Genomic DNA, 13,869 nt, shown 5'->3' with positions numbered 1-13,869 from the left:
GTGTATATATATATATATATGTGTGTGTGTGTGTGTGTGTGTGTGTGTGTGTGTGTGTGTGTGTATATATATATATATATATATACACACACTACTATATATAAAATAGATAAGCAATAAGGACCTATTGTATAGCACAGGGAACTATACTCAGTATCTTATAATAACCTATAATGGAAAAGAATCTAAAAAAGAATATAAATACACACACACACACACGTATAACTAAATCACTTTGCTGTACACCTGAAACTAACACAACATTTTAAATCAACTACATTTCAATCAAAAAAATAGAAAAGAATGTACAGTTGCATTTGTAACATTAACAGATGTAATATGTATAACAATAATACTGAAAAAAGGAGGGGAAAGGAATACAGCTGTATGAGAGTAACATTTCAATACACTACTAAAATTGAGCTAGTATAAATGTGAAGCTGATTCTGATATGTCAAGATGTACAAGATAAACCCTTGGGCAGTCACCAAAAAATAAAACAAAAACTCAAAAAAATATCATGAAAAAAATCATTAAAGAAATTAAAATACTGAATTATAAAATGTTCATTTAATGATAATGCAAAAGAATGCAGTAAAGTAGGAACAGAGAAACAAAATAGACAAGAGACATATACACAACAAAAAGTAGAAGGGTAAATGTAAATTCCACTATACCAATAACATTAAATGTGAATGGATTGAACAATTCAATCAAAAGACAAATTATCAGACTGTATAAAAACAAGAATCAACTATATGCTATCACTTTAAATTCAAAGATACAAATAAATGAAAAGGAAAAGGATGGAAAAAGACAAATCATGCAAACAGCAACCACAAGAAAGCTGGAGTGACTATGCTAATATCAGACGAAATAGACTTTAAAGCAAAAAATGTTGTTAGAGGGCTTCCCTGGTGGCGCAGTGGTTGAGAGTCCGCCTGCCAATGCAGGGGATACGGGTTCGTGCCCCGGTCCGGGAAGATCCCACTTGCCACGGAGCGGCTGGGCCCGTGAGCCATGGCCACTGAGCCTGCGCGTCCGGAGCCTGTGCTCCGCAACGGGAGAGGCCACAAGAGTGAGAGGCCCGTGTACCGCAAAAAAAAAATGTTGTTAGAGGTAAAGAACATTTTATAATGATAAGAGGGTTAATCCATGAGGAAGATATCAACAATTACAAATATATTGCACCTAATAACACAGCACCAGAATACATAAAGCAACAACTGACAGAAACAAACAGAGAGGACTTCCATGGTGGTGCAGTGGGTAAGAATCCACCTGCCAATGCAGGGGACACAGGTTTGAGCCCTGGTCTAGGAAGATCCCACATGCCACGGAGCAACTAAGCCCGTGCACCACAACTACTGAGCTTCCATGCCACAACTATTGAAGCCCATGTGCCCTAGAGCCCACGTGGCGCAACTACTTAGCCCATGCACAGCAACTACTGAAGCCCGCAAGCTCTAGGGCCTGCATGCTGCAAGTACTGAAGCCCGTGCACCTACAGTCTGTGCTCTGCAACAAGAGAAGCCAACGCAATGAGAAGCCCATGCACTGCAATGAAGAGTAACCCCTGCTCACTGCGACTAGAGAAAGCCTGCACGCAGCAACGAAGACCCAGTGCAGCCAAAAAAAAAAAAAAAAAAAAAAAAAAAAAAGAAATGGACAGAGAAATAGACAATGCATAACAGTAGGAAACTTCAATACCCACTTTCAACAATGGTAAAGAACAACTACTGTAAGTCCCCTACATACGAACGAGTTCTGTTCTGAGAGCTCATTTGTGAGTCCAATTTGTTCGTAAGTCCAACAAAGTTAGCCTAGGTACCCAACTAACACAATCGGCTATATACTGCTGCTTTTACGCTTCCTTCTGGACATCCTGGGCTTGAAATAAAGATACTGTACTACTGTACTCTATACAGTACTGTACTGTAAAGTACACAAAAGCACAACTACTTGTAGAGGATGCACACGTGACGATGTTCACCAGACACATGAGCTAACTTATGTGATTGGACATGCAAACACACGTTCACATCTTTGAAACTTCACAACTTGAAGGTTTGTATGTAGGGGACTTACTGTAGACAGAAGATCAATAAAGAAATAGAAGACTTGAAACACAGTATAAACCAACTAGACCTAAGAGACATCTATAGAACACTCTACCCAATAAAAATATACATTTTCCTTATGTGTATAAGGAAACTTTTCCAGGACAGACTATATGCTAGGCTATAAAAAAAAAACTCAATAAATTTTAAAAGACAGAAATGATACAAGGTATGTTTTGCAACCACAGTGGAATGAAATTTGAAATCGAAAGCAGGGAAATATCTGGAAAATTCACAAACAAGTAGAAATTAAACTAGGTCTCTTGATAGTCCTTTCTTCAAAATCCTTCATAATTATTCATATTTATTGTTTCTTTTATGTTTATCTTCCCACCTCCCCAAAAGCTCTCTGAAGGCAAGGATTATGTCTATTTTGATTATCAATGTACCTCTAACACAGTGTCTGGCATACAGAAGAAATTCAATATGTATTTGAAGAATGGCTGAAGGTTGAATAAATGACTGATGTGAGAATGGAGATTCATTCATTTATTTATTCATTCCACAAATATTTATTAAGCACTTATTATGTGCCAAGTCCTAGGGATATTAACAGCAAAGACAACAAAAATTCCTGCCTCATGAAGCTTATCCTCTACAGAGTAAGAGAGACAATAACTAAATACATAATATCAGTTAAGTGCTATAAAGAAAATAAAAAACTCTGAGAGTGCTATTTTAGATAGAGCGGTTGAGTTAGAGTGGTCATCTTTCTGAGGTCATACTGAGCAGACACCTGAACAGTCAGAAAATGAGTCATGAAATATTTGTGAAAAGTACATTGTAAGCAGAAGCATTAGGTGAAAAGAGGCCAAGTCCAGAACATCTTCAATGCACTGGGCTGGATGAAGAGTAGTCTGGTGGGTCTGCGATATAGTGAGCAAACGAGATGAGGTCAGAAAGTAGACGGCCACGTAGGTCCTGGGAAGAACTTTGAATTTTATTCTAAATATAATAGAAAGTCACTAGAGAGCAGAAGTAAAAGCTTGGTACGACTGACTTAGGTTTTAAAACAATTACTCTAAAAAGGGAACCCTCCTACACTGTTGGTGGGAATGTAAATTGGTAGAGTCACTATGGAGAACAGCACAGAGGTTCCTTAAAAAACTAAAAATAGAGCTACCATATGATCCCGCAATCCCACTCCTGGGCATATATCCATAGAAAAACATGGTTAGAAAGGATACAGGCACCCCAATGTTCACTGCAGCACTGTTTACAATAGCCAAGACATGAAAGCAACTTAAATGTCTATTGACAGATGAATGGATAAAGAAGATGTGGTACACATATATAATGGAATATTACTCAGCCATTAAAAAGAATGAAATAATGTAGGGGACTCCCCTGGTGGTCCAGTGGTTAAGACTCCATGCTCCTAACACAGGGGGCCTGAGTTCGATCCCTGGTTAGGGAACTAGATCCTGCATGCTGCAACTAAGAGCCCACATGCTGCAACTAAAAGATCCCACATGCCGCAGCTAAAGATCCCACATGCTGCAACGAAGATCCCATGTGCTACAACTAAGACCTGGTGCAGCAAAATAAATAAATATTTTAAAATAAAGAAAGAATGAATGAAATAATGCCATTTGCAGCAACATGGATGGACCTGGAGATTATCATACTAAGTGAAGTAAGTCAGACAAAGACAAATTATATGCTATGGCTTATATGCGGAATCTTAAAAAAAAAGATACAAATGAACTTATTTACAAAACAGAAACAGACTCACAGACTTAGAGAACATCGCAGACTTAGAGAACAAACTTACAGTTACCAGGAGGGAAGGGTCGGGGGGGAGGGATAGACTGGGAGCTTGGGATTGACATATACACACTGCTATATTTAAAATAGATAACCAGGGACTTTCCGGCGGTCCAGTGGTTGAGACTTCACCTTCCAATGCAGGGGGTGTGGGTTCAATCCCTGGTTGGGGAGCTAAGATCTCACATGCCTCGCAGCCAAAAAACCAAAACAGAAAACAGAAGCAATATTGTAACAAATTCAATAAAGACTTTAAAAATGGTCCATATCAATGAAATCTTTAAAAAATATAAGATAAAATAGGTAACCAACAAGGACTTACTGTATAGCACAGAGAACTCTGCTCAATATTCTGTAATAACCTAAATGGGAAAAGAATTTGAAAAATAGATATGTGTGTATATATATATATATATATATATATATATATATAACTGAATCACTTTGCTGTACACCTGAAACTAACACATCAAATATATTTGTCAAATATACTCCAATAGAAAATAAAAATTTTTTTTAAAATTCAGATTAAAATTATCTAGAAAAAAAGTAAAAAAAAAAAAATTACTCTAGCTGTTCTGTGAAGAATAAAAAGTCTTTAGGGAGGTGAGGAGAACCAGGAGACCAGTTAGAAACTACTGCAGTTGTTCAGTCTGGAGATAAAAAACAAAACAAAACAAACAAACAAAAAAACCACAGTGAGATGGACGAGGGTGGGAGCAAGTGGAGCTGAAAAGTGGCCATAGATTCTCAATGTATTTTAACAGTAGATCAATTAGATGCAAGGTATGAGAAAGAAGTGTCTAGAATTACTGTAAGATTTTAGGGCCTAGATTAACTAGGTGAATAGGGGTCCTGTGCTCAGCCATGTAATCAAAATGGGAATAGTGGGGAGGAAAAGATATGGGGAGTGTCACAAGTTCAGAATGAATGTTACATTTGAGATGTCTTCTAGATATTCAAATGGAGATATGTAGAAGGTATTAATAGTTGGAAATACAAGTCTGCATTGAGGGGAAAGGTAAGATTTTTCATTTACTTCTCTAAAACTCCTATAAGTTAAATATTATTTTCTATATTTTATAGCAGAGGAAACTAGAGAACAGATAAATTACATGACTTGCCTAATGTCAGCAACTACAGAAGCAAAGTCTGGAGCCAGGGTTCGAAACAATCCATTCAACTCCAAAGATGAAATTCTTTCCCCCATATTTCCCTCTTACCCCCCAAACATGTACTTTGTATCTTCAACTCAAAACTTAAGTGTTGGGACTTCCCTGGTGGTCCAGTGATTAAGAATCCACCTTCCAGTGCAGGGCACGCGGGTTCGATCCCTGATCAGGGAACTAAGATCCCACATGCCACGGGGCCACTAAGCCCACGTGCCACAACTACTGACCCCACGCACTGCAACGAAATATCCCGCGTGCCACAACTAAGACCCGACGCAGCTAAATAAATAAACAAGAAAACAAAACAAAAAACAAAACTTACTGTTAAGCCAGCCCCCCCCCTTGATTTATGCCTGGGTCTTAATTTGTAAAGGTTACTGAGTGCTGACACAGAGAGATCAACACAACTGAAAGAAAAGTTTAATGTTACTTACAACTCCCCTAGAAAGGAGAGGCATGCCATGCCACGGTGGGCCACAGGGGGAAGCACCAGTGTCAGGAGGAGGCAGAAAGGAACAAGAGTAAGGCATAGGCTGTAGCCTTTCTTGGGTTTTCCACAGGAAAGGCGAGGCAGGGCAGGGTAATCAGTTTAGGATTGGCTAGTTTGAGTAATTCCCACAGACGCTGAGGCATAGAGTACCTAGCCCCAGACTGATTTAGGGCAGGGGAACTATTAGCTTGGTGGTTAGACAAAGGAGGTGGTTGGAAGTAAGGATGCAGGACTGGTTGTTTTGCATATGAAAGGCGTGTTCACAGGTTAATTGTTAATTAGCTAGCCCTGGGAATGGCAGTTTCTTCCCGCCCAGGTAGGCCCACAAGACGCCGAAATCTGGGAAGATTCCAACAATCTTTGTTCACAGTGGACACAGGAACCTAAGTTTGGCTCGAAGAATATCCTTTGTTTAACATCCAAGTTTGGCTCCCAGGAACAGAATCACCAAGTTGGGCGCTGAAAACTGACCACAAACCATTCCCCTCCCAGGCAAATCTCTGACTCACCCCATATATCCAGCTCCTTGCAGATACCCAGACCTGGTACCTTTCTTCCAGCATACATCACAGCATATCCTCTCCCCAAATAGCCACCCATTGGAGATGGAGACAGAGACAGGAAACGAAACCTGAGCCCCTCCAATCCCACCCTTTATCCGGCTCCGAGCCTGAATTCAGCTCCCCCCGCCTCCAGCCTGAGCGTGGACAGCCTCAGCTGCCGACCCCCGCCGGGCCCGGTCTCAGGGCCTGGGATCCTAATGCTCCAGACTCACCGGCCCCTGCCAGACAGGCTGTATCCCACCGGGCCGGGAGGCGCCTCAAGCCCTGACCACTCCGGGATAGGGAGTCGGTAGAAGGGTCCGTACACTGACTACTGGGGCGACGCGCAGACCACGCACACGGAAATACATCCCTCATACGCGGCAGGGGAGGCCGCCCCGGGCTCGCAGCGCTGCTTCCCGTGGCGTCTGTTAGGACGCGGCGCCCACCGGGACCTCACCTGGAGCGGCTCCGCAGCGGCCCAGTCCTGGCGCCTTCTGATTGGCTCAACCTCGGGCCTTTGCCTATTCGCTTCCGGGTGAGAGGTGCCTGGTCGCCCTAGCAACCAAGTCGCAGTCTGCGCTGAGCTACTGTTTCCTTCCCTCCAGGCCACAGAGCTGGCGGCCCAGGGGGAATCACAGAGTCCAGAAAATCTCTCCAGCACCCCTGTGTCAAGTGAGTGAGTGTCCCATCCTCCCAACGCCCCTTTAAGTAGAGCTCGCACTGAGCCGGAGCTCGGCCCCTGGCAACTCCGGTACGGGTGTGACATATTTCCTGAGCGTGGTGGGATGGGGGCGCGGAGAACCCGTGCTGTGGGAATCTGGAGACCTGGATTCTAGCTCTCATTCGGCCGTCGATTCGCTGTTGTGACACCTTAGGGAAGTGCCAACGTCTCTGGTTTCAGTTTCCTCTCTGTTGCCAGTCTCGATCTCTTAGGTTCCCTCCCTCTAGCTCTAACAGTCCAAAGTTTCGGATGTGGAACCATTTAAGGGCAATTGAAATAGTTCGGTTTCTTGTATGATCACGTTTAGTGCTCTGCTTAGTAAGCCTTTAACGATTGCTTCCCAAGTGCCACTCATTCACTAAACTTTCAGTTCCTACCAGCAAGTACTAAGCACTGAGCTGGACACTAGGGTGGGAAAAGAGATTTAACTAATCCGTGATCCTGACCCAGAGGAGTGGAGTGTGAGAAGGGACTCCGGCACAAAAGCGTTATTTTAATAGGGCCCTAAGTACTACATTAGGGATAGACCTCCTGGGGGCTCCTGGAGGAGTCTGGGGGTGAGGGGAGATATGAAAGGCCTTGTCAGGTGATATCTCTGTTTTCCTTTATGCCTCTTTCTGGGAAAAATTTTCAACCTTGTGTTCCAGTTCACTAATTTACTTTTCAACGGTATTCATTCTGCTATTCAGCCCTTCTAAAGAGGTTTATTTCAACAATTACATTATTCATTTCCTAGATTGCTAATTATTTTTTCATAAGCATCTGCTCCTGTCTCAAGGCTGCTATACCCTCCCTTTCTCTCTGATGATGTTTAAGTCTTCTGCCTATTGTGTTATTAACTCTGTTTCCTCAGAGGGGATGAGCTTCCAGCCTTTCTCAACTGGCACTCATTAATTTTTCAATTAAAAAGATCAGTTCTCTTGTCCCATCCACAGAGATTCTGATTCAGCAGTGTGGAAGGGCGTAGGAACTTGCAAAGCATCCCAGATGATTCTAATGGATGGCCACACTTTGAGTAACATTCTAGTAGACTATTGTCCTAGAAGTTATAGTTTACTTATCTTCACATACGTTTTCTTCAGTATTGGCAAAAATTAGTTTCTAATGTTTTAGTCCACTAAATGTCCCAGGGCCCTGAGGCATCGATTCCACCCCTCCCCCACCCCCCAGGCCTGCGGTTGTCTTTGTCCCTTTTTCACCTGGTCTCCATTCCAATCTCATTCTGTTTGGACCCCAGTCCCTCCCCCACCCCTTCTCACTTACTATCTTTCTTTATTTTCTATTTCCTTCCACTGCCAAATCAGAGATTGCTCACTCTACCTTACCTCTGTGGGACAATCAATAGATCATATACCCAAGAGAAATAAAAACATATGTCCACACAAAAAATTATACATGAATGTTCATAGCATTATTCATAACAGCCAAAACTGGAAACAACCCAACTGGCCATCAACTGATGAATATATAAACAAAATGCGTTATTCTGTAGCATGGACTATTCGGCAATAAAAAGTGGTGAAATACTGATATATGCTACAACATGGATGAACCTTGAAGCTAAGTAAAAGAAGCTAATCACAAAGGACCACATATTGTATGATTCCATTTCTATGAACTATCTAGAATACACCAGTACATAGAGACAGAGAGTAGATTAGTGGTTGCCAGGGGTTGGGTGAGTTTTAGGGTAATGCAGAGTAACTGCTAATATGTACAGGATTTCTTTTGGGGGTGATTAAAATATTGAAAAATTAGATTGTGGTGACAGTTACACAACTCTTGAGTATGCTAAAAAAGTGAATTTTGTATACTTTTAAAGGGTAACTTTGGTGGTATGTGAATTATATATTAATAAAGCTGTTATAATAAACAAGTAAAAATTGATCATCTAGACAAAATCATTTATTTCCCCAGGACCCTACACTAGACTATGGAAATGCCAAGTAATCATGATATGCTTGTGATCATATGAAGTGAGTCTATTTGGTTAGTTCTTAAAGCAAATATGTTATAGGTCTTATGATGTAAAAATATTTAAGCTTATGTGACTTTTCTGAAATCTTTTAAAACAGCTCCAGAAGTATTTAAGATAAACTTTATATTTCCAAATGGAGACAAGTATGGTAAGCATACATTTCAATTACTTTTTTCTATACAGACTAAAATTAAGTAGCTTAAGGGTACAAAACTGAGACTGTTACACTTTATAAAACTACTACTGAGATATTAACTCCATTAAATAAAATAACATAGAAATACTAATGGAGGAACAGATTTAAAATCTAAACTCTGGGCTTCCCTGGTGGCGCAGTGCTTGAGAGTCCGCCTGCCGATGCAGGAGACGCGGGTTCGTGCCCCGTTTCGGGAAGATCCCACATGCCGCGGAGCGGCTGGGCCCGTGAGCCATGGCCACTGAGCCTGCGCGTCCGGAGCCTGTGCTCCGCAAATGGGAGAGGCCACAACAGTGAGAGGCCCGCATAACGCAAGAAAAAAAAAAAAAAAAAAAAAAAAAAAAAAAAAAAAATCTAAACTCTAATGTTAAGTATAGACAGTGTGCCTTGGAAAGCTATGGGAGGGCCATAGCCATATGTCAATCTTCTGGGCCCTTGAGTGTCAATGATTACAATACCTTGGTCCACGGAGCTCCTCATCTCTGGTCTCATCAGTTTCAGTGCTAGGAAGCCAAAGAGACCCATAGGGGATGCAGTTCTGATTAAGCCTGAACATAAATATTTTATTACTTAGTCAAACAGTGTTTCCTTTTATAATCTTCAGTACTTCTCTCTTGTTTAGATGGGGATTGTACAAGAACATCTTCTGGAATATTTGAGAGAAATGGCATAGGTATTCATACCACTCCTAATGGGATTGTCTACACAGGAAGCTGGAAAGATGACAAGGTATTATTGTTGTTTTGAGGATTGACAGTGGACAAGTAACTCTATTGGTTAAATGATTCCAGGCATTTCACCATTAATCAAAAAACACATATGCGTAGACCATGCAAGAAAAATAAAAAATGATTATATTTAACATATATGAACATAAGAATAGTATTAAACTCATGCAGAGAGCTAATTATCATTATCATCTTTCTTATTTCCTATTCATTGAGCAAAGTGAACTCATTACATAGTTTTCTCATTGAATCCTCATAGCAGCCTCATGAGTCAGATACCATTAATGTTCCTATTTTACAACTGAGGGAAATCAGGCTCAGATTTCTTGCCCAGCTAGTAAGTGATGAAACAAAAATGTGTTCTCGGGTCTGCCTGAATACAAATTTTTGTTCTTAACAACTTCTTTGTGCCATTTCTGGGCTAACTAAACTGGTTGTCCTTTAAGCTTTTTGATATAGTCAAGGTATCTTGAGGACTCCTGTTATTAAGATGTTCAAGTGCCCCAGATCAGAAACATTGACTTGGTGAGCTTCACAGAAAGATACATACAAAGGACAGTGATAAAATGTTATCTTATTTTTGTGAAAATAAAGGATGATACAATGATAGATTAAATAATAACAAAGTAGATGATAGACATATGTATACATTTTTGAAATGTTCTAGGGAACTGAAGATTAGTTACTGAGGTAATTTCCTTTGTTACAAACAGATGAATGGTTTTGGAAGACTTGAGCATTTTTCAGGAGCAGTATATGAAGGAAACTTTAAGGACAATATGTTTCATGGACTGGGGACTTATACATTCCCAACTGGGGCAAAGTACACTGGAAATTTCAATGAAAATAAGTAAGTTTAAAATAAAATGTCATTGTAGTTCTAAAAGAGTCTTTTCAGGCACATTCGCTTAAAAACTTAGTTAATGCTAAATTTCTTTTGTAATGTATTTAGTTAAAATATATTTTGGAAAATTTGGGTTATATGTTGGGGAAAAAAATGTTATAAGAGAGGCTAAGTCCATCATGAGCCTCCAAAAGAAAATATCATTCTTGGTGATAATCTATTAGACTTTTCATTTATTTCCTCTTGACTTCTGTTCCTATAGAGCTTTTTGCAGTCATATTGGAAATGGAAAGCTTGTTGCAATTATTGAGAATATTTAGGCCAAAAATTATTTTCACTTGAAATATCTTGATAAAATTTTTTTTAGTTTTAAATTTTATTTTTTCTTCCAGTTTGAGATTTAATTGGCATACACAGCTGTATAAATTCAAGGTATACAGCATAATGATTCGACTTACATACATCATGAAGTGATTACCACAATAAATTTAGTGAACATTCATCATCTCACATTGACACAAAATAAAAAGAAAAAAATATTTTTCCTTGTGATGAGAACTAAGGATTTTCTCTCTTAACAACTTTTACATATACAGCAGTGTTAATTATATTTATCATGTGGTACATCACATCCCTAGTACTTTATCTTGTAACTGGAGGTTTGTACCTTTTGACCACCTTCCTCCAAATCCCTACCCCTACCCTCTACCATGTATCTTCACAAGCTTAATCCTCACACCAAATACCATGCTGTGTCATCCAGAGGTTCATGGTTCATTTATAACTACCCCTTTATTATTTCCAGAATTGAAAATGCAACCTAATTGTTATGAAGTGGTTGATACATATTGAGGAGGGTAGAAAGTGTTCACCTATTCTGATGCCAAGTCTGTGATGACAACATGTAAACTTTTCCCACTGATGTTAATAAAGGGAGAAAACTCTAACCCATGGGATAAAGGTCTGTTTGGTTATGTGAAGTGCATTTTCACCACTCTGAAGAGTCCAGAAAACACCAGCATAGAGCATAGTACCTCAAACACAGTTGAAGGCCAATGAACATTTGTTGAATAAATGAATGAACTAATTAAGCCAGATAACCAATATAAACTTTTCACTTTTTGACTGTTTTGGTCTAAACTAAGCATATGTAATTCTAAAATCTTAGACACCAAAATTTGTATAATGACAGTATTTGTTTGGAATAGTAATTTCCTTTTTTGTTTGTAGGATGTGAAACCAGAATGTCAGGTTTTAGAACAAAATTTGATAGTGGAAAGATATAATTCTTCAGACATAGTATATAATATACTGGACAATCATATCTGGACCGTAAATTTTTGGTCTTGGTTAATGAACACACTTATTTTTTTACTATTGCAGGGTGGAAGGTGAAGGACAGTATACTGATATCCACGGACTAGAATGGTGTGGTAACTTTCATTTCACAGCTGCTCCAGGCCTGAGGCTAAAGCTCCACATGTAGATATTCTGCATTGAAGTTTTAATGTGGTAATTGCAGCTTTTAGTTGTAAGGAAAACAACTAAATGTCATCTGCAGTAACTTCATACACTACCTATATATTGTAATTTTGCCAATAAAACCATCACTCATTTATGCTTTTTTGGACTTTCTTTTTTTTTTTTTTTAATTTTTTAATTTTTTTAATTTTTTAATTTTTTTAATTTTTTAATTTTTTTTATTTTTTTAACATCTTTCTTGGGGTATAATTGCTTTACAATGGTGTGTTAGTTTCTGCTTTATAACAAAGTGAATCAGTTATACATATACATATGTTCCCATATCTCTTCCCTCTTCGTCTCCCTCCCTCTGAACTTTCTTTTGATCATCTTATAATTAGTTTAAAATAAATTATGTAGGGACTGCCCTGGCGGTCCAGTGGTTAGGACTCCGTGCTTCCACTGAATGGGGCACAGGTTCAATACCTGGTCCGGGAACTAAGATCCTGCATGCCACACGGTGTGGCCAAAAAAGCGGGGGTGGCGGGGGGGAGAAAGAAAAGAAATTAACGTGATTCAATTGAGAGTTTGCTCATTTTAAGAAAAACTATGCAGATCTTGACAAAGTCAATTTCCAATCCTGTGCCTGAGTTTTGTCATCTTTAAAAAGTATATCTGGGGGCCTCCCTGGTGGCGCAGTGGTTGAGAGTCCGCCTGCCGATGCAGGGGGTTCTGGAGATAGATGGCGGTGATGGTTGCACAACAATACGAATGTGCTTAATGTCACTGAACTGTGCACTTTAAGAAAGGTTAAAATGGTAAATTTCATGTTATGTGCATTTTATCACACTTAAAAAAAAAAAAAAAAGTATATCTGGGCTTCCCTAGTGGTGCAGTGGTTAAGAATCCACCTGCCAACGCAAGGAACAAGGGTTTGAGCCCTGGTCTGGGAAAATCCCACATGCCGCAGAGCAGCTAAGCTCGTGCACCCCAACTACTGAGCCTGTGCTCTAGAGCCCGTGAGCCACAACTACTGAAGCCCGCGCGCCTAGAGCCCATGCTCCTCAGCAAGAGAAGCCACTGCGATGAGAAGCCCGTGCACCGCAACGAAAAGTAGCCCCCGCTCCCTCAACTAGAGAAAGCCCACGCGCAGCAATGAAGACCCAACGCAGCCAAAAATAAAATAAATTTATATATATATATAAAAAGTAGGGCTTCCCTGGTGGCGCAGTGATTGAGAGTCCGCCTGCCGATGCTGGGGACACGGGTTCATGCTCCGGTCTGGGAAGATCCCACATGCCGTGGAGCGGCTAGGCCCGTGAACCATGGCCGCTGAGCCTGCTCATCCGGAGCCTGTGCTCCGCAACAGGAGAGGCCAACAGTGAGAGGCCCGCATAACGCAAGGAAAAAAAAAAAAAAAAAAGTATATCTGTGTGTTAAAGGAAACTCAAGAAAATGAAAGAACAATCCACAGAATGGGAGAAAACATTTGCAAATCATATATCTGGTAAAGGTTTAGTTTGCAGTATACAGAACTCATATATAAATATATATAAATAAAAAGACAACCCAGTTTAAATATGGACAAAGGATTTGCATAGACATTTCTTCAGAGAAGATATACAAATGTCTGATAAGCAAACGAAAGATGTTCAACATTATTACTCTTTAGGGAAATGCAAATTAAACCCACAATAAGATACCACTTCCCAGGACTTCCCTGGTGGCGTAGTGGTTAAGACTCCGTGCTCCAAATGCAGGAGGCTTGGGTTCGATCCCTGGTCAGAGAACTAGATCCCATGTGCATGCTGCAACTAAGAGTTCACATGCCACAACAAAGGAGCCTG

The 13,869-nt window shown here is 40.1% G+C and overlaps 2 protein-coding genes across 3 annotated transcripts in view; one reads left to right on the top strand and one right to left on the bottom strand.

Moving 5' to 3' along the window:
- The window catches only part of DHX57 (DExH-box helicase 57), a 58,303-nt gene extending 52,074 nt beyond the window's left edge, over window positions 1-6,229 (bottom strand). The window contains exon 1 of the mRNA XM_007445770.1: window positions 6,059-6,229. Coding sequence (XP_007445832.1) covers window positions 6,059-6,112 — 54 coding nt within the window. The 5' untranslated portion in view covers window positions 6,113-6,229. The remainder of the gene's footprint in view (window positions 1-6,058) is intronic.
- Window positions 6,230-6,617: 388 nt separating this feature from the next.
- Window positions 6,618-12,172, top strand: MORN2 (MORN repeat containing 2). 2 transcript variants are annotated; one of them, XM_007445768.1, is made up of 5 exons: window positions 6,618-6,766; window positions 8,891-8,941; window positions 9,612-9,718; window positions 10,431-10,567; window positions 11,945-12,172. In XM_007445768.1, the coding sequence occupies exons 4-5, from the start codon at window positions 10,431-10,433 to the stop codon at window positions 12,045-12,047; spliced, it is 240 nt and encodes a 79-aa protein (XP_007445830.1). In that variant the 5' UTR covers window positions 6,618-6,766; window positions 8,891-8,941; window positions 9,612-9,718; the 3' UTR covers window positions 12,048-12,172. The 2 variants fall into 2 exon arrangements, with proteins under 2 accessions (XP_007445830.1, XP_007445831.1); XM_007445769.1 differs by lacking the exons at window positions 6,618-6,766; window positions 8,891-8,941; window positions 9,612-9,718 and adding an exon at window positions 10,213-10,242 and having other exon boundaries at window positions 11,945-12,047.
- The last annotated feature ends 1,697 nt before the right edge of the window (window positions 12,173-13,869 follow it).

This window comes from Lipotes vexillifer, unplaced genomic scaffold (genome assembly GCF_000442215.2).
Source record: "Lipotes vexillifer unplaced genomic scaffold, Lipotes_vexillifer_v1.1 scaffold278, whole genome shotgun sequence".
Lineage (NCBI taxonomy): Eukaryota > Metazoa > Chordata > Mammalia > Artiodactyla > Lipotidae > Lipotes > Lipotes vexillifer.
This window is presented reverse-complemented; position numbering and strand designations above follow the sequence as displayed.